The sequence below is a fragment of the Gigantopelta aegis genome, chromosome 14 (genome assembly GCF_016097555.1).
Source record: "Gigantopelta aegis isolate Gae_Host chromosome 14, Gae_host_genome, whole genome shotgun sequence".
NCBI lineage: Eukaryota > Metazoa > Mollusca > Gastropoda > Neomphalida > Peltospiridae > Gigantopelta > Gigantopelta aegis.
The window spans coordinates 27825293-27847761 of record NC_054712.1 but is presented as its reverse complement, the minus strand read 5'-3'; the positions used below and the strand labels follow the sequence as shown (position 1 = coordinate 27847761).

Below are 22469 nucleotides of genomic sequence, written 5' to 3'. Positions count from 1 at the left end.
AAGGTGGTGATCATTTAACCACAAGGTGATGGTTGTCACAGGAAAGTTGGGGTTTTTTGTTGTTGTTTTTAATTTGGGTAATCACAAGGTGATGATCTCCCAATCAATTAATAATTCAGCTGCTGAGCCTGTGTGGTGAAGAGAATTCCTGAAAAAGCTTGCTTGATTAAAAATATAAAATTAAAAAACAAAAAATTATGGCAAGCAATAACTGAAAGCTAATGTCTGGTTGAATAATTTTGATAGGTCCCCAAGGTTCTCCTGAGGATTCACCACATGTAGCATGTACATAAGTACCACGTGTCACTTATACGGATGGCCCAGACAAGCCATTAATGTACAAATGCCTGGTCTCTACGAATGATCAATATAGATCATCAAACAGACAGGGGAATGATCTAACCATATGATCGTTTTAATTGTGAAATAAAAACATGGTTAATACATTAATTAAAATATAACACATATAATCAGTTAAAATACTTACTCAACAATAAAATTGTATTAAAAGAGCATGAATAAATAAAATTTAAGACAAACACATTTAATTCAAAATAACACAAACCATGGCTGACCTGTGCCAGAAGGTCATTATATTGCCAACAGCAAACCAAGTAGCTCAAAGCTAAACATAATTAAAAATAAAACATACTACTACAAGCAAATTAAAAGCATTCAACAAGAGCAAACACAGCACTAACCAAGCAAAAAAGCAGATTTGTGGACATGTAAAGCATGCAGTGCTGTTATCCAATCAGATAATGGATACCTGACTAAGAAATCTATTAAAATCAATACTATTTGGCAGACAACTATATCTGACAAATACCTAAAACATAATATTAAAAATAGCAAACTATATACACTCAATATTATTAAAATATTGCCTGCCACATTGGTACATACGGAAGTTAGTTTTTTTCTATTATTTTTAACAGTGGTAAGTTATAATAGGATATATATATTTTTTAATTCAGTTTAGGCTTGAGTTGACATCTTTAAAGGGACATTCCTGAGTTTGCTGCAATTTGTAAGATGATATCGACTAACAGAGACTTTTTAACGGATGTAATTGCATAAATTATTAGTGGGTGTATATTAAACATGTTTCTGATCGTTCTAATATTTGTACAAGGTTAAATTTCATTTTTTTCCTAAAATATCTTTTTTTCGTATGTACGAAATTATTTGAAGACAAAAATCTAGTTTGGGATTCTTCGGTCAAAAATAACATTTGCGGGATCAAATAAACAATATCACCCACAAATCTAAAAACTCAATATGGTTATCTCCTAATTTAATATGTAAGTTTAATCTTAGAAATATTTTATTTGTCGGAAACATCTTACAATGCAGCAAACTCAGGAATGTCCCTTTAAAATACACACACACACACAGACACACACGCACGCACACATGTATATACTAGAATTATTCAGATTTAGTTTAAATGATAGCAGGTATAAAGACGGAAGTGAATTTGGCAAATATGGCGCGTCAAGGTCAAGACACAAAATGATCCAGAAGATGAAGATGAAAGGGGATAAAACGAAGAAACCTTCATCAGGGGAGACAAAGAAGTCGAGTGATCGCCAGTCGGTGAAGTTTAAGAGCCAGCCGCAGGCCGCCTCGAAACCAAACTCCCGGGTCGATGCATCCAGGTCAGTTCTTAAAGAGACTGTCCTCAGTTCACACACAATATAGCTAGTTTCACAATAACAATTGACACGCTTTCTGCCAGAGCATTTGAGAGTACATAATAAAAACAAAACAAGATTATAAGTGCTCCTATCAGACCTGTCAACCCTCGGATTCCGTGGTATTTGATCAAAACTCGCGAAACCCTGCCCAGGGAAACTATTCTCCTGGGAAATCATTATTTTCGAAGCATAAAAAAAATTCAAACTACCATGGCTGTGTATTGACAACTATTCTCCTGGGAAATCATTATTTTCGAAGCATAAAAAAAATTCAAACTACCATGGCTGTGTATTGACATTCAATGTTGCCATATATAAAACTATCCAATTTCGTCCTAATAATGCCACTAGATTACATAATGCAACAAGTGCAAGAGTTGGCAGTGACCGCTTTAGGCACATGCATCAAAATCACATGTCAAAGCAACACAACGAAAGGACCAATTTGCTATATAAACAATACATGTATCAGTTTGTTTGGTATGTTTGTGCAGTACAATGTTGGTAACAAAAGTACACTTCAAGAGATTATTTTTGTATAATTACTAAATGTTGTGTTTGACATAAAGTTACTCATGGAAATGGGTATAATTCTGGTATATTTCACACAACGCCAGTAATGAGGTTTTACTTATAATTAGTGGAGCTACAATGTTTGTTGCATCGTTATGACGATTTTAAAGTACAACACAACTGTTCCTTATTATAGTAAAAACTGAATATTAATTTATAAGATTTATATATAGTACATACTTTTCACAAACCACAAATATACTAAAAGGCAAAAGTTATTGTGACATGGATTGTTTGGAGTAATAAATTTGTGAATGGATTTATTGATGTAAACCAGAGAAAATGTGCATGAAACAGCCTTGAAGAAATGCAACCTAGCAGTTGTTGCAGCGATTGCATGCTTTGTGCAAGAAACATGGAATATTTGGGACAGGATGTCCAGTGTTCACCATAAAAGGCCAGACATTCAGTCGCAAATCATTGCCACTCTGTGCAGCCTTCAGAAGTCCTGAAGTCAGAAAAACACCATTTGTGAACTGTTTGATGTAATTTCGTCATGCTACGCCTCAGTGAAAATGACAGATGATGAGTCATAGGATGCTCGCAGTGTGACGTCGCACATCAATTCAACGACCACAGAAACACCATATGGCACTTATGGCAACGATATCAACAAAACAACCAGGTCAGGGACCGTCCCCGTAGTGGCCAACCAACTGTGACAACACCTCACCAAGACACATGGATTTGAACCACATATCTGCGGAACAGGTTCCAGCTAGCAACCCTCACAGTGTTTAGTGGCCTCAATGAGACGATGGTGCCAGGCCTGTATCAATGCTCAAGGTGGACACACTCGCTACTGACTGGCTACTGACTGTGTGAACTTCGCTCTGGACCCCCTCTAGTGATGTGGCTCATTTGCATATGGCAGGTGCACCCTTTTCATGGACTATTGCTTATTTCCATACCTTTGGACATTTCTCTTTCAATGTTAAAACATTCATACATGGCAGTAAAAACTTATCATCAATTACCCAGTATCTTTGTCATTTGTGTGTCACAATAACTTTTGCCTTTTAGTATATGTAACATAACCTGTAAGTTTAATACAGTAAATGTACTAATTAATGTTTTAATTTCTTGTTGTGTTCTTAACATTTTTGGATAGAAGAGTTATTTTCTTAAATATATATTAAATCATAATGTTTAAATTAAAACAATAATAATAATAATAATTAATATATATATATATATATATATATATATATATATATACATACATGTGTATATACATATATATACACATGTATATATATGTGTATATGTATATGTATATGTATATGTATATGTATATGTATATGTATATGTATATGTATGTATATATATATATGTATATATATATATATATATATATATATATATATATATATATATATATATATATATATATATATATATATATATACAGTGGAACCTCGTTAGTCCGGACTCCATTACTCCAGAAACCTCACCTTACGGACGGTTTTATCACAAAACGAAACGACCACCCAGTAAAGTTATTCGTTAATCCGGATATTCAGCTTCCGGAACCAGACGGTCATAATTCTGAACCAAATGTAAAAAGTAACGGCAAATTGCTTTGTTTGACCGGTCGCCGCTGATTGAACATAAAAGTAATCCGCCAATTAACGCTCAAGGAATCGACAGAGATAAAATGCCTGCACGAGGTTTCACACCGCAGTTTATTTAACGATTCACCTGTGTTTATTTAGTGTTTGTCGGATAGAGCACAAGTGTTCACAAGTGTTTGTTGTTTTTTAAAATATAATTTCTTTGATCTATGTCCAGACTGGCTGTTTTATTTTATGAAAAAACAAAAAAAACAAAAGAAGAGTATTTTATTTTTGAAAGTGGGTAACTCTTGATCATACCCTACGGTACCCCAATGACCTCGTTTTGTAACTACCCTCCTAACTTACCTGTATGATGTATTACTGAATACTGTTCATAATTGTTTTGGTGTCCAACTCAAGAGTATTGCCAGTCACCCAAAATAAAGACGAAGGAAACGTCTTTATATGTTATTGCTATCAAAACACTGGCTTGCGACTTTCACAAGTGGAACAATGCTCATTCAGTTTCTGTGCTAGGGGCGGAGGGATGTATCATGTTGGCGTTTATATTATATCAGTATATATAGCAGAAATGAATTATAATTTTGCCATTTAATATGTTTAAAATATAATCTGTAAACGTAGAAACTTTAAACTAATAATGATTGTATATAAGTGAGAAACAATATGCATTCCTCAACAATATACCCACTTCGTGGAAATGAACTCAACTACGTGGCCTAGATTTACAACATTAACCGGTACGACAAAACACGACTAATAAAATTTAAAACTTGTTGTCGCTAGTAATCAAACATTTAGTATCAACAATGCACATGTCTTAAACAGTATTTCATTTTATTTAATCGCATTTTCTAACTTTAAGACAAGCACCTGGCAGTACACTACTAAATAATAGACTGGCCTCACGAATATGCAAATAGTGCTTATTCACACCACGAGGTGGATCAATAGAACAAAACTGGTTGAAGAGATGTTTGGTTCTAAAATTCAAATGTGTCGTTTTTATTTTGTTTGTGAATCAAGGGAGGTTACTCATCACGTGCATTTCAGTAATATATATCTTTAATTCAAGAGGGATATATGACTTTTAAAGGAGGCTTGTGACATTTTCTTTTTAAAATATATCATCTTAAGCCTTACTACTTTAGAGGAGATGTGCCAGCAACACTTTCTATTCATGTATATATATATTTCAGTAATCCGGAAATTTGTTAATCCGGACGTTTTTTTTAATAACCATACTGTCCGGACTAACGAGGTTCCACTGTATATATATATATATATATATATATATATATATATATATATATACTGAACAAAATAAGAAACTTCCGCTAACTTTGCTTGAACGTAACTTGATGAAAACAAACCGGGGGAATAATTGTTATATATGCGTTTAAAGAGTGTTCCATGATGCATCATTTGGTGCAAAAATCATGGCCATAGGTTAACAGAAACTGGGAGAAATTTTGACCAAGTGTGGTAGGGGTTAAGAAAAAACCCACCCACTTAATAACGGGTATGACCACCTCTTGAATTGACCACTGCAGTGCATCGCAGGCTCATAGAATTGACTAAAATGTTGATTTCTGCCTGTGGAATATTGTTCCATTCCTGAATGAGCGCTTGACGAAGTTCGTTGACGTTAGCGGGTAGGTTGGGACAACGCCTCAATTGTCTGTCCAGACTATCCCAGACATGCTCGATGGGGTTGAGATCAGGACTTTTAGTGGGCCAGTCATCAATGAAATCAATGTTATTTGTCCTAAGAAAATTTACAGTGTCTCTAGCTGTATGAGAGGTAGCATTATCATGCTGAAAAATCGAGATGTTGGTGTTATTATAGAACAGAGGAATGACTTGATGAGTGAGAATGTCATCGCGGTAACGTTGAGCATTTAAATTGCCATCAATGATGACTAGTGGTGAACGATAACCATTGGCAATGACTGCCCAGACCATGACACAACCCCCACCCCCAAAACGATCTCGTTCAAGAACACAACAGTCAGCATAGCGTTCATTTCTCCTACGGTAGACGTGCACCCTGCCATCACCACGTTGTAAAGAAAATCTGGATTCATCTGAAAAAAGAACGGTATTCCAGCGTCGCCGTATCCAACGAGTGTGTACACGTGCCCAATAAGACTATTTAGACGATGACGTTGCGTTAAAATGCATCCCGACGTAAGGACGACGTGTATGTAAACCGTTCTTCCGCAGACGATTACGAACAGTTTGCCCACTGATCCGGTTATTATGAAGCCCAGGTGTGTTAGCAGCAGTAGCAGTGGCAGTTTGGAATCGATTGCGCAAATGCGTGTTCATGATATAGCGGTCTTGACCACGCGTTGTAACATGCGGACGTCCACGATGTGGCAAGTCATTGGTGCTTCCTGTCGTTCAAAATCTTATGCGAAGATTTCGTATCGCTCGACTAGAACTCCCAACATGCCTTGCAACATCTTCTGTCGACATGCCAGCATCAAGCATGCCAATTGTCCGTTCGTTTAAATTATTGGGTATTCTTGGCATACTAAAAATGCTACAATGTAAAAAACTTTAATTTTTTTTACAGATTTTGAAGTGTTTTCATTCACTTGACAACATTGTCAGTAAGACAAGTAAAACAAATTGACCGAATACTACACGGGACATGTCGAACCATGCATGCACATGCAAATTGAATTTCACGTTGTCGACGATTAACAGTGCAAAAATAATCGATAAAATTCATGAATCCTGATAATACAGCTCAAGGCTAATACTACCTGTATAATTTCATTACACAATGAATTCTTTAACACAACAAATACTATATGTACAAATAGGAAGTTTCTTTTTTTGTTCTGTATATATATATATATATATATATATTAATTATTATCATTATTATTTTTAAATGCCAAGATCTATGGTTGACAAGTATATATGACATTATGTAGTGTTCATATAACTTATTGTAATAATTTTTTTAAACTTGTGATTTTGTGTTAAATTTTGTGCATTTAAAAAATCTCCTGCTTTTTCAACACACACCTGCTTTTTCTTGACTAAAGGTTGACAGGTCTGGGCCCTATCTAGATGATTATGGGTTTAAAGTGTTTGAAATTGGACACTGCATTTTTAACTGCAGTTCTCTTACTATCATGCATCTAAAAATTATAAAATATATCCATTTAAGTTTCCAAGATTTTAGGGTACTCAGTTTTACTTTATGTACCCTCTGGCAGAAACCCTAATTGAGGATTGTCAGTTATTTCTTACATATGAATAAAAACTAGTATGCACAGTGTAAATGGGCAAAGCCATTCACACAAAAATAAGCATATTTTGTTGTTGTTGTTGGGTTTGTTTTTGTTTTTTTTCTTGGGGGGTGGGGGGGGTGGTCATATCCTGATGAACCTAAGAGAAATTTCAAACAGTCCTTATAATTAAATTTGAAACATACTTATTAACAGAAACATAAATGAGATTATGTTTTATAATTCCTTCAACAATAACACTCTATAATACAAAGTGCTAATATAATGTGATGTCATCAGAAGTGACATTCCCTAATGACATCTGCATGCCTATTTTGTTCTGCTTTAAGAATTGGACATTTAGTGATAATTTTATAGAATAATTCATAAGCATCCATTTAGCATATCTTTGTTCTTTTTTTCAATAATGATGAGGTATTTAGTTATGAGTGTTACAATTTTCTCCACAACGTGCTTTGAATAGATATATATATATACTGTTGTTGTTTCCATTATGTACCAGTATTTGTCATGCATTGTGATATGCTACTGTATACATGTGGATTGGACAGGGCCTCGTGAGAGATCTGTAGTGACCTTGTACTAAATGTGTTAATATATCCTCTAACAATAAGGGGCTGAAGTTAAAAGCCTGTTTTAGTCTTACATGCATGTAACTCGTACAATTACAATAACTAAACACATGATATGTTTACGGAAAACAGGCTTCATAAATTCGGCCCAAATTTTGTATTAGTATTGTTACTATTATTTGTGAAATATATGTTGTTGAAGTCCTATCTACTTGCAGCCCTGAAGATGCAAATGTCAATGCTCAAACAGAACTTAAGCCTCCTAAGTAAGTATTTGTAGTTGGTGCTTTTAACTTTATTACCTTTCTGTTCGTTGGTGATTCATGACATGCCATAAGCATACTGAATGATGTATTATACAGAGGAGGGGGTAGATGGAATGGATTTGCCCTGATCTTTTTGAAGGTGTTCTCATTTCTGTACATAAGTTAAATTTTTCTTTCTTAACAACACAACTAGAGCACATTGATTAATTAATCATCGGCTATTGTATGTCAAACATTTAGCAACTTGACATATATTCTAAGAGAGAAAACCTGCTACATTTTATCATTACTTGCAAGGGATCTTTTATATGTAACCATCCCATAGACAGGATAGCACATACCACAGCCTTTAATATACCAGTTGTGGTGTACTGACTAGAACAAGAAATAGCTCAATGGGCCCACTGATGGGGATCGATCCCAAACTGACACATATCAAGCAAGCACTTTACCACTGGGCAACATCCCACCCTCATTTCTGTGCAAATACTGTATGTGTATGTATGATAAATAATACAAAGTTAGAGAAATCAAACACATGCATTATAGCAAGAAGAAAAACATCCCCAACGAATCAGCTGTGGTATGTGGGATAATGCATATAACAGATCACTTGCTACTAATGGAAAAATGAAGCAGGTTTCCTCTCTAAGACTATATGTCAGAATTACCAAATGTTTGACATCCAGTAGCTGATGATTAATAAAAACCCATCTGCTTTAGGGGTGTCGTTAAACAAAAAACAACTTTTAACTTTAACTTACTATCAAATAATTTTATAACATTTCAGAAGTCCACAGGACAATTCAGACGATAGGAAATCTGAATCGGGGGACAAAACCCCGAAGTCGAGGATGAAAACACCAGACAGGTCTGGCACAGAAGACAAGGACAGACGGCTGGGTCGCCGTGCACAGTCGAGGAGTCACCACAGACAAGCCCAGGAGGCTGAGGAGTAAGTAACTGTGTGCAGTGCGATAGTCTTCTTATACAGGCACCCATTATCCACACATTCTGTAGGTCCAAAAATAGGCCCCTTCACAAAACAAAGTGGCACTGAAAATTCTCAATTTCTGCACTTACAATTCCCAATATATATATATTTAATATATATTATGTCTGTATATTATTATCCTGCAGTCACTATATACATTGGCAAGTTTTGATGACTAGATAAATCTCTATATTTTCGTTCACTGACCAAAAATATAGGTCACGTGACATAAGCCTGACTCGATTTGAGTATTTCAGACTAGATTTTCAATAAACATACTCTTTAAATCATTTGTGTGAATACAGTAAATACAAATAACTTTTAGTTTTGCGATAAAGCCAAAAAAAGAGAGAAGAAGTCTGTCTCTGGTCAGACCAAAGTTCCAGAATTGATGTGGTGATGCAGTTGGGTTTTTTTTCTTTCTTTCTTTTTTTCTTTTTAAAGAATGGATTGCATAGAAAAGGTGGGTATATTCAGTTTTTTTTTTTTTAAAGTCTTCCTCATGTGCCTTGGTTCCAACACAATGGGCTTGATAACCTAAATATCCTTTACATTTTACATATAGCCATGGCAAATTTTAGGACTTGTACTTTTTTAGAATAACAGGACCTGTTTTAGAGTGAAATTAAAGACAGCTAATGTTCCAAGCCAGCAAATTAAAGCAAGGTCTATATGCTGGCTTAGAAATTAAAAAAGAAATGTTGATGTGTGAGGGTCAAAATTGATACACACGCTGACCAAATACCAGAAATTTATTTTGTTTGGCCTAAGTGTGCAAAACTTTTATATTTATTTATGAATTAGAGTTTAGAAACACTTTTTGAATGTGACAGAATGTATAGCTAGCATCTTACAAAGAACAATGTCATGTATCTTCTATGATGTCATACTACAAAGGTTTTGCTAGGTCGACAATACGCAATTTGTGTATACAAAAATGGAAAAAATAATAATGATTTTCAGACTATTCCTGTAGAATTGCAGGATAAATAAAATAACCAGTTACGACCTTAAGATATCACTTTAGCCTGCTTAGGTCGAATAGCAAATGTTGCTTGGCAGAGCCTCACAACATTTGCCATTGTAACCTTCGCAGGATAAATAAAGCCTATATCTTAAGGCCGTAACTGGTTATTATCTATTTAATAGAGTGCTGCATCATTGAGTGGCCTGAAAAAATGACCCAAGTATGATTTACTTAACTAATTTTCCCAATCCCATCAGACCTGGGACCATATGGCAATAAATTCTGGATAAATCCCTGAAAGTGCTCCTACTGAAGGGGACATAACAGACCTCAGTGGTGTAGTGGTTAAGCCAGCGGACTAAAGGCTGGAAGGTACTGGGTTCACTTCCCGGTGCCAACTCCCATCCAGAATGAGATTACCGATCATTGTGTAGGTGTAAGGCCACTACACTGACTTGTCTCTCTGACTAACTACTAATCACTAGCCACTAGCCCTCTGTCCTGGACAGATGGCCCAGATGATTACGGTGTAACAGCCCAAAATATACCCCCCGCCAAACTATTCCTGGGTATTAAAATGGGCTAGCCTATTTTATACCCCTAATCCTAACCATGAACATAACCCTTGTTTTTTATTACTAACCTGTATACAAAATAAATAAATAAATATAATAATAAACGCTTTAAAAGAAAAGCAACTATTGCTTTCATAAAAGAGAGGTATATTCTGGACTAGCCTGTTTTATAGCCCGGGATATATTCTGGGCTAGTCCAGTTTGTACCCCGTGTATAGTTTGGCGTGGGGTATATTTTGGGCTATTACAATGGTGTGCATGCTTGAACCTTAATTAGGATTTAAGCATGAAAAATAACTATAAATGAATGAATGAAAGGGGCCAGTATCCGTCTCAATTGTATCTGGGATTACAGAGAATCATCTTAGGTTGCTGCTGTTGTTACATGTTCCCTATTAATAAAGTATGAAGGAATTGTGTGTAATTTTTTGTGAATTTATCAATGTATAACAGTCAACATTGTATAGCATAGTGTATAGTGCAGCGATTTTATACTAAATTTGTGACTGTTATACATTGATAAATTCATAAAAAATTACGAACAATTTTTATATATTTTACAAAGAACACAAGTTATTTTCTTAAAAATACACATATATCAGTTTCTAATGTCCCTTCCATGACCAGTTTTATGTAATAATGTTTCATTTGACATAATGACGTCATTTTCTGATGTTTATCGAAGATTAACATTCATTATTTTAGTGATGTCCTACAAACAGAATAGAATAATTTGTATGGGGTGGGACAAAATAACAAAATGAATGTATTAAACACATCAGTATCTTTTCGTTATTATTAGTAAGTATGTTTTAAATTTAATTATCAGGATTGTCTGTTATTTCTTTTACATTCATCTGGGTATGAACAAAAAAACCCATGGGTAAACTGTGTGAATCGGCGAAGCCATTCACACATAAGTTTGCAGATTTTCGTTTTGTTCATACCCAGATGAACGTAAAAGAAATAACAGACAATCCTGATAATTAAATTTAAAACATACTTACTAATAATAGCATTAAAGTTCGTATTTTATTTCAAATTATTTTTTGTTCTTAAACAATAACGCTCAATAAGCCAAAGTACCAATATAAAGTGACATCATCAGATATGATATTCCCTGCCGATATTATTTTCACGTTCATCGAGAAATGAACAAACTTGTGTAGCTACAGCTGGACCAATGGGATGACATTGTGTTGTAATGAGTGTAAGAGAAATTTAATTGTTTAACAATGTCCGTGTCCTCCACTTTCTCATTCAGAGCCTTCTACCGCTGGCTGGTGCCACCACAGGGCAAAATCACTCTTCATCTGAGGTTCGTAGCCAGTGAACTTGGCGAGTATGATCAGGCCTTCACCTTTGAGGTTGCTGCCACTAGGAAACAATATCGAATAAACTGCCATGGAGTGTGTGCATACCCCAAACTCAGTCAAGATATAAGGTAAATATTAAAATAGTATATACCGTATATTGCCATGCATTAGCCGACTCCTTGTATAAGCCAACCTCTTAGATTGACCCTAAATATCTAGTACAAAAAATCATCAGCCTTGTGTATAAGCCGAAGTCATCTTTTGTCCATACTGATTTCAATAATATTGTCAACGAATACCTTTTCATTTTAATTACATTTTTTCTTAAGTATTACAAACACGGTAATCATAATCACATTTTTAACATATTACATGCAGTGCAAATAACTTTAACCTAATTGCATATAATTACTGTTTTACTCGGTTTATTTCTTCAGAAGTTGATAAAAGATAATTTTAGAGATTTACTAGTTTAATTATTTATATTATTTTGTAACAAAATAAATGTTTAAAATGCTGTGCATTAAAAGAAAATTGTATCCATTGACCATATCTGCATTTTGCCGACATATATCTGCATTTCACCTCCTCTTAACAATCGTACTTATTATAATTTACGATAACAAAATAGAATCTACCCAATGGCTGATAGTAATATATGACAGGATAATCAGCCAATCAAGTACATTTAAATTTTAGGTAGGTGTGATCGTGTAGTGTTCTGTTTCCAAGTGACAAATACAGTGGAAGCCAGAGTGTCCGCAGTTACCTGAATCTCCCCTAGTCCTAGCACAAATAAAATATGTGAGAAGAGAAAAGCTACGAAAACCGCTCGTCTTAGATTATCGTTTGAATATTGTTGCCCATTAACCTTTTCATTTGTATCTGAACTACTGAAGAAAATCATTTGTGTAAACACTAAAACCACATGAACTATATATTGGTTGTCTGAAAAAAATCATATTTTATGCCATGCACTCTGGGGTATATTGATCAACAGTTAACAAAACAAAAACAAATAAACAAAACTTTTACTTTTTCTAGCACTATATTTCCCAATATCAAGAAGAATAAGAAGCCCGATGAACTTGTTTACAAGCAGTATATCATGAAGACAAAGACGTTTGAGTTTGGACCCCTACTGGCCGCCAAGTCGAGGGAGAAGTAAGACAGACCTTGTAATGTTTTCAATGTGATGTGTCACTAGTTGTTCTTCTTGCATCACTGGATGTTTTCTATACCATTATTTTCAATTCATTTCAACTTATTTTCATTCTTATATCCAATTAAGGTTCAAGCATGCTATCCTGGGCACACGCTTCGGCTATATGGGCTGTCTGTCCAGGACAGTGGGTTAGTTGTTAGTTGGTTAGTGGTTAGTGAGAAAGAAGAAGATGTAGTGGCCTTACACCTACCCAATGAGCCCTTATGAACTCGCTCTGGGTTGGAGCTGGTACCGGGCTGTGAACCCTGTACCTACCAGCCTGTAGTGTGATAGCTTAACCACTGCGCCACCAAGACCAGTTATGCTATTAGATGCCTGGATCTCCCATTGTGAAATGATGGCCCCTTACACAGCCAAATTTGCTTTATGCCTAAAAGAGAAAGTGTCAAAGTGTGTGGAATGCGAGACAATTTCTACCGCAAAGTGACAGACCCTACTTTTTAAGCACTATGGTGTATTTTTCACTGTTAATATAAAGCCGCTTTTGATAATTGAAATCGGACATTACTTAGATTTTATTGTTTAGAATATCCAGTTCCTTACATCCAAAGTGTTTATGGTCCTTGCAATTTGTGTTTGTAATGCCACAAAATGCATTTTTCATAATTATAAAAACGCACTTGCATCTGAGAAATAATGGGGAAGACAAGTTCTATAATCTTTCTTTTTTTAGAAGGAATTTCCCCATTTCATTGTCACAAACTCTTTGTTTCACTCTATTACATATTTATTCAGATGAGTTGTAGATTTGTAGGTTAACCAAGCTCAGTGTCTTGTTTCCATGGGTTCAGTCTAGGGTCTGCAACTTTAAAGTGTCTTTATTAGTAAACAAGAAGGGTCAAAATATGAAATATATGTATGGATGTTCTGTATAGATGCCTAGATGTTCTGTATAAACTACAGGATGTTCTGTATAAACTACTGGACCCATATTCACAAAACATCGTAAGCCTAGTTTTACACGTAAATGTAAATCTACGATTGAAGAGCTATTCACGAAACAACGAAAACATAAGTCACGTGTAAAGTTGGACGTAAATATAAGAGTGCCTCCGATTACAACTAACGCTGCGCGTAAGTCGTGTACATATAATAAATCAAGCACGATCACTGTTATTTACTATTATTTACGGAAACTGGCAGCATTTCCAATAATTGAAGCAGTTTGTGATGGCGAACGCCCATGGATTGAACATATTTTTGTTGGTGATCGAACGGATGTTTTCTCCTGAGTTATCTTTAACTTTTTAAGAAATGTCCTCAAGTTCGTACCAAAACGCGGATCCTCACCAATACCAAAATGCCATGGTTCACCGTTCACGATGTTATTGTTAACAAACAACAAATGAAATTTCATTTTCTGCATTTGTTATTTACCCGGTAGCCATCATTTCTAATGTGTGTTTTTTTCAATTTCTCTGGTGAGAGTGTTAAAGGGTAAATTTATGTCCAACTAAGTTACGTTTATATTTACGACCGTCTTTGAGAATAAGGTGCTTCTTGCACGTAAACGTAAATCTATGGCAGACGTAAGTGCTAGTCGTAGATTTAAATTTACACCTTTTTGTGAATATGGGTCCTGAATGTTCTTTGTAGATATAGAGAATAACTTGTTAATGATAAAGGATATCGGCAATCCCATTCAGCCTAAACATGATAAAGCTGTTATCCTACAGCATTATTTAGTTATCATTTTTTATCCTGTAATTCATAAAAAAATAAAGGGAAAAGCTATTATTTCTGTTATTTCAGTGACATTGTATGATGACCTAGAAGTCAAAACAATGATTTTGTAATGTATCTATGTAATGGACGTCACATGTAAGTGACATCTAAAGTCATAATCTGCTTGTATATGTTTATTACTTTGCTAAATTGGTCATCATAATCGGCCAATAGAAATCATGGTTGCAGGATATTTTGTACTGATGACTGAATGTTCAGTATAGACATTTGGGTGTTTATATGGCTGACTGTTCTTTTTAAGATGGTTGGATGATGTTCTGCATAGATGACTGGATAACAAGGTGGTCTTTGTGTATGACTTATGTTTTATTTTGTAGGCTGAAGGTTCTGCATTGATAAAAGGATGTTTTATTTCAATTAGTGAATGTTCTTTGTATAGCCAACTGGATGTTCTGTATAGATAACTAGATACTCTGAATAAAGAACTGAATGTTTTGTATAGTTAAGTGGACATTCTGTTTAGATAAATAAATGTTCCGTATAGATGACTGGATGTTCTATTTGGATGAATGAATGTTCTGAATACATGCCTGCATGGTCTTTAAAAATGCCTGGATGTTCTGTATACATGACTGGATGTTCTGTATAGATGACTGGATGTTCTGTATAGATGACTGGATGTTCTGTATATATGACTGGATGTTCTGTATACATGACTGGATATTCTGTATACATGACTGGATGTTCTGTATAGATGACTGGATGTTCTGTATAGATGACTGGATGTTCTGTATACATGACTGGATGTTCTGTATACATGACTGGATGTTCTGTTTAGGTGACTGGATGTTCTGATTTGATGAATGAATATTCTGATAGATGACTGTATGTTCTGTTTAGATGACAGTATGTTCTGCGTAGATAAATGAATGTTATGTATAAATGGCTGGATGATCTGCATAGATGACTTGGATATTTGATTAAGATGAATAAATGTTCTATTTTGATGACTGGATGTTCTGTAAGATATATTGCAATAAATAACAACAAATTAAAATATCCCAGACACATAATCTTGCCATAATTAACTTTAGATAGAATAATAATTAATAAAAAGACTTGTACTGTGTGACAAGAAGGGTTTCCAAAATAATGTGTGACTATATATAGCATCGCCACCATCTTTGTTTGTTCTTGTGAGTTGACTGCAAAGAATTATGAGTAAATTTAAATGTGGACACATAAAATAGTAAAGTCACTAGTTAATGTGTGTGACACACTCTCAACATTTCCCACTAGAAATGTTTTATTTCTACTAGTAAATGGAATTATTTGGCTGAAGGTATAAACTTTGTTTCAAAGCAAAAATTAATAAATATTTTCGGCGGGAATGACCATTATAGATGACTGGATGTTCTGTATAGATGGCTGGATGTTCTGTATAGATGACTGGATGGTTTGTATATATGACTGGATGTTCTGTGTAGATGACTTGATGTTCTGTAAATATGACTGGATGTTCTGTATAGATGACTGAATGTTCTGTAAAGATGACTGGATGTTCTGTATAGATGACTGGATGTTCTACATAGATGACTGAATTATCTACATAGTAGATGACTAGATGTTCTGTATAGATCACTGGATGTTTTGTATATAAATGACTGGATGTTCTGTATAAATGACTGGATGTTCTGTATAGATGACTGAATGTACTATATAGATGACTGTATGTTCTGTAAAGATGACTGGATGTTCTGTATAGATGACTGGATGTTCTACATAGTAGATGACGGATGTTCTGTATAGATGACTGGATGTTCTGTATATAGCTGACTGGATTTACTGTATACATGACTGGATGTTCTACTTAGTAGATGACTAGATGTTCTGTATAGATGACTGGATGTTCTATATATATAGATGACTGGATGTTCTGTAAAGATGACTGGATGTTCTACATAGTTGATGACTGGATGTTCTATATAGATGACTGGATGTTCTACATAGTAAATGACTGGATGTTCTGTATATAGATGACTGGATGTTCTGTATAGATGACTGGATGTTCTGTATATAGATGACTGGATGTTCTGTATAGATGACTGGATGTTCTGTATATAGCTGAGTGGATGTTCTGTATACATGACTGGATGTTCTACATAGTAGATGACTAGATGTTCTGTATAGATGACTGGATGTTCTGTATATAAATGACTGGATGTTCTGTATAAATGATTGGATGTTTTGTACAGATGACTGGATGTTCTGTATATAGATGACTGGATGTTTTGTATATAGATGACTGGATGTTCTACATAGTTGATGACTGGATGTTCTGTATAGATGACTGGATGTTCTACATAGTAGATGACTGGATGTTCTGTATATAGATGACTGGATGTTCTGTATAGATGACTGGATGTTCTGTATATAGCTGAGTGGATGTTCTGTATACATGACTGGATGTTCTACATAGTAGATGACTAGATGTTCTGTATAGATGACTGGATGTTCTGTATATAAATGACTGGATGTTCTGTATAAATGATTGGATGTTTTGTACAGATGACTGGATGTTCTGTAGATAGATGACTGGATGTTCTGTATATAGATGACTGGATGTTCTGTATAGATGACTGGATGTTCTGTATATAGTTCTGTTTATAGATGACTGGATGTTCTGTATAGATTACTAGTATAGGCTCTGGGGGTAGTTTGCGTACATGAGTCTTTTAGAGAGTTAACTCAAATTTTCTTTGTTCAGTATGCAAAGGTCTTAAAGAAATGTTTTATTTAACGATGTACTCAACACATTTTATTTACGGTTATATGGCGTCAGACATATGGTTAAGGACCACACAGATTTTGAGAGGAAACCCACTGTCGCCACTACATGGGCTACTCTTTCCGATTAGCAGCAAGGGATCTTTTATTTGCGCTTCCCACAGGCAGGATAGCACAAACCATGGCCTTTGTTGAACCAGTTAGGGATCACTGGTCGGTGCAAGTGGTTTACACCTACCCATTGAGCCTTGCGGATCACTCACTCAGGGTTTGGAGTTGGTATCTGGATTAAAAATCCCATGCCTCGACTGGGATCTGAACCCAGTACCTACCAGCCTGTAGACCGATGGCCTAACCACGATGCCACCGAGGCCAGTACAAAGGTCTTCAGAAAACGTTGGGTAACACTTCCATGTTAAGTACCTTTTCTCAGCAGAGCACATTTATGATTTTTGGTTAGCCGCTAAAAGGCTCAAATGGATATATTGGAGTTTCATGCAATAAATAATTAATTGACACCCATAGTTGATTCATTTTGATTTATTTCAATTGTTTGGGTGTTATTGACTATATTTTAGCATTATTCATTGCCCTAAACCTGGGTTGGGGTACAAAATGACCTTATTTTACATATTTTTACTCGGAAATCACTTTCAATTTGAAAGTAGCTCAAAGTCTAATGGCCTCTCAGTTAACCAATACTGTAAACAGAGTTCCACAAATTGGCCAAATGTTTCTTCATTAAGTGCTCAGAGCAATACAGTTTTCCATTTGATACCTCTGGTTGCTGGATGATACACATGGGGCCCATTATATCCCTGCCTCCTAAAATAAACACTTTTAGGGCATTTCGTCAAATGACCGTATCTCCTAAAGTAAGTGTCACAAGAAGTGTAACAAAATGCCCTAAAAGTGTTTATTTTAGAGGGTAGGGATACAATGGGCCCTATGATTATCACATAGCAATGCGAGGTATCAAATTGAAAACTATTGCTCTGAGCACTTAATAAAGAAACTTTTGGCCAATTTGTGGAACTCTGCTTACACAGGGTTCGCACGGGCCTGGAAAAGTCCTTGAATTTTGACGTAGTACTTGAAAAGTACTGGAATTTTTCAAATTCAGAAAAGGTCCTGGAAAAGTACTGGAATTTCATTAAAAACTACTTGAAAATTGCCGAAATGTACTTGAGGTGTTTTTTACAAGCAGAATATCTCTCTTACTGATTAAAATCTGGAAAAAATAATAAGTATTTGCTGACGTATTTCTCGAGTATTTGTCGTAATCAAAACCCGGAAGTGATATGTGTTGCTGCCGATATAGATAGACTGGCATACAAGTCCTTGTTGTGCTTGCTATATGCACCACAGTGTGAAGATTAAAGTAGACTGGGCTGCTGTCTACTGGAAACAGTGCATTACTAATAGTTGAACCGGTTTATGAGTGAGACAGGTAACCAGTCGTGTGCTGAAAAACGGTCAGCTGTAGTTAACTAGTGATGTGTGTGTGTTAAACTGCTTGTAACATTGTGCCAAAGACTACTTGAAAAACTGAAAAATATACTTGAAAAGTACTGGAATTTCTGTTCACCAGGTCTGTATGAACCATATTACAGTATTGGTTAACTGAGAAGAAATTAGACACTGAGCTACTTTGAAATCAAAAGTACTTTGAAATCAAAAGTGATTTCTGAGTAAAAATATTTAAAATAAGGTAATTTTGACCCCCAACCCAGGTTTAGGGCAATGAATAATGCTAAAATAGGCCTATAGTCAGTAACATCCAAACAATTGAAATAAATAAAAATAAATCATCTATGGGTGTCAAATAATTATTCATTGCATGAAATTGCAGTATCGTCATTTTAGCCTTTTGGCGGCCAACCAAAAACCATAAATGTGCTATGCTGAGAAAACATACTTAAACTGGAAGTGTTACCCAAACTTTTACTGAAGGGCTTGGCATATACAACAAGAACATTTAAGTTAACTCTCTAAAAGAAAAATGTATGTGAACTATCCCCCAGAGCCAGGACTATACTGGATGTTCTACATAGTAGATGACTAGATGTTCTACATAGTAGATGACTGGATGTTCTACATAGTAGATGACAGGATGTTCTACATAGTAGATGACTGGATGTTCTACATAGTAGATGACTGGATTTTCTGTATAGATGCCTGGATGTTTTACATAGTAAATGACTGGATGTTCTATATAGATGACTGGATGCTCTACATAGTAGATGACTGGATGTTCTATATAGATGACTGGATGTTCTGTATAGATGACTGGATGGTCTACATAGTAGATGACCGGATGTTCTGTATAGATGACTGAATGTTCTGTATAGATGACTGGATGTTCAGTATAGATGACTGGATGTTCTGTATAGATGACTGCATCTTCTGTGTAGATGACTGGAGGTTCTGTATTGATGCATGGATGTTCTAAGAAAAAAAGAAGTTTGGTTTGTTTAATGACATCACTAGAGCACATTGATTGAATACTCAACGGCAATTGGATATCAAACATTTGGTAATTTTAACATATAGTCTTAGAGAGAAAACCCACTAAATTTTTTCATTAATAGCAAGGGATCTTTTATATGCACCATCCCGTAGACAGGAAAGCATATTCCATGGCCTTTGGTATACCAGTTATGGTGCACTGGTTGGGACGAGAAATAGCCCATTGGGCCCACTGACAGGGATCGATCCCAAGCTGACTGCGCATCAAGCGAGTGCTTTACCACTGGGCTACATCCTGCCCCTTCTGTATATAAATGACCGAATGTTCTACATAGATGACTGAATGTTCTACATAGATGACTGAGTGTTCTACATAGATGACTGGATGTTCTATGGAGATGGCTGAATGATTTCTGTGTATAACTGGATGTTCTGTACAGATGAATACAGTTGTAGCCACCCAGACGTGGAGCTAAAAGCTGTCCTTCTGTTTACTTACAGGTACAGGGAGGGCAACTACCCTGAGAACATGCAGACTCTGAAACTATGGAACATCTCCCCACTGGATGCAGACATCACATTTTACTACCTCAACGACCGATCGGGTGAAACGTTCTTGGTAGAGCCTTCGCACATTGTGATTCCGCCGGGTGAGAAGGACTTGATCACAGTCTGGGCCTACCCCAAGACTCAAGGTCGATTCACCGATTCTCTCGTGTGTGAGGTGTGGGGGAGCCCAGAGCCCGTCACTTTCGATTTTGCATGTGATGCCTACATGCCCTCGCTGGAGCTGGACAAGAAATTGTTCAACTTTGAAAAGGTCCTGCTACACAGGTAAAACGGGCTTCATATTTGATATACCATATACGCAAATATTTTCGCGGCTAAAATAATTTGCGATCTGGCTTTGCCAGGAATTATTTTCGCGATTGTGTCCCCCTATAATAAAATAAAAATGACCGACATTTCATTTGCTAAACTCTTTTCACGCACACACTTGGACATGTTCACCATGCTGTCAGCGAGACGTCAATGTTTTATGTATGTCTGATAATCAATGGAACAGGCACATGCGATACAGAAACTTAAAAAATGCAAATATCGAAGAAATAACTGAGAAAGAAAGAGATTACGTAACAACAGACTTACACTGTCACTTTGATCAAATCCACGTGACATACATGTATATATACACATCCATGGTCAGTTTGAACATTTTACTGAGTTTCGGCATTTCCAATTCTATTATACCACATAGGAAATAAGTTCACGTGTAATTAACTTTGCGGTGCTATCAACGTGTTAGCGATTTCCGCGGTATATTTTATTCACAAACATATTTGCGTATATGGTAACTTGCTAACAAAGGCCAAAAGTTGAACTACACAGGTAAAATATTGTGCTAGGCTGTGGGCAAAAATGTTATACCCAGGTAGAAAGTTGTCTTAGACACGTAAAACATTGTCCTACTTAGGTAAACTATGCTACATAGGTCATACTACGTAGATAAACATTGTACAGTGGAGACTGATCTAATGGCCACCTGTCCATAGCGGCCACCTGTCCATAACTGCCATCATAAATTCCACCCAATGAAGTTCCTTCTTTATTTTACCTGTATATAACAGCCACCTGTTCAGTGTGGCCAGCAGCGACTATTTTTAGACCAAAATGAATGGTTGAACCTGCTATTATGGCCACAAAATTACAATGACCACTATATTTTGTTCAAAATGGACAGTTGAACTTGTCATAACGGTCACAAGATATAGACATGTACTGATGTGTCCCAGTCACAATATAGTTATTGTTTTACTTTAGTTCTAGCAAAACAGGTACCGTACATGCTCCAGTGCATCATTAATCATATTTGTATCATTAATCATATTTGCATCTTATATCTGCATAAGGTTAGTCATTTAATTTGCAAAGCGACTTGTTATTGGTTGAAGAAAGGCTTACATTGAATTTACATAATATATATCCAACTCATCAATACTGACATGTATATGTGTATTCCATGTGTGTGATTGCTGCTAGTCAGACAAACAGTTCCGACAGTATGTCACATCGATGTTTGTTCAGCCATTACACACTGGCAAACAGCTGGCCCTTTTGCTAATGTATAATGATTTCTTACCAGCAGCCAGCATTAATTTAATAGGTAATAGAATGCAGTAGAAATCAATCAAAGATAAATTACTTTTTCAAAAGCTGTATAATAGAGTGAGTTTCAACAGAACATATTAAATTTACATGGTTTGAATAACATGTAAATGTTTTCTCTCATTTTATATTTTTGTGACGACTGTTGATAATTGTTTTTTTTACAGTAAACTATTTTATATTATGTGTTTTCGTTTACCTGTATATAACAGACACCTGTTAATAATGGCCATTTTTGCCAGGTCTGTTGAATGGCCATTATAGACAGGTTCGACTAATATAGTTAAAGTTCTACATACACTATTAGGGATCTTTGTATGATTTTTT

The 22469-nt window shown here is 35.5% G+C and overlaps 1 protein-coding gene across 3 annotated transcripts in view; it reads left to right on the top strand.

Moving 5' to 3' along the window:
* Positions 1–22469, top strand: part of LOC121388868 (hydrocephalus-inducing protein-like) — a 237898-nt gene that overhangs the window by 139703 nt on the left and 75726 nt on the right. For 2 of the 3 annotated variants that reach the window (XM_041520391.1, XM_041520390.1), the window contains exons 46-51: positions 1458–1661; positions 7910–7957; positions 8748–8912; positions 11758–11937; positions 12854–12973; positions 20478–20810. In XM_041520391.1, coding sequence (XP_041376325.1) covers positions 1458–1661; positions 7910–7957; positions 8748–8912; positions 11758–11937; positions 12854–12973; positions 20478–20810 — 1050 coding nt within the window. The remainder of the gene's footprint in view (positions 1–1457; positions 1662–7909; positions 7958–8747; positions 8913–11757; positions 11938–12853; positions 12974–20477; positions 20811–22469) is intronic. The other variant, XM_041520392.1, reaches the window with a different exon arrangement.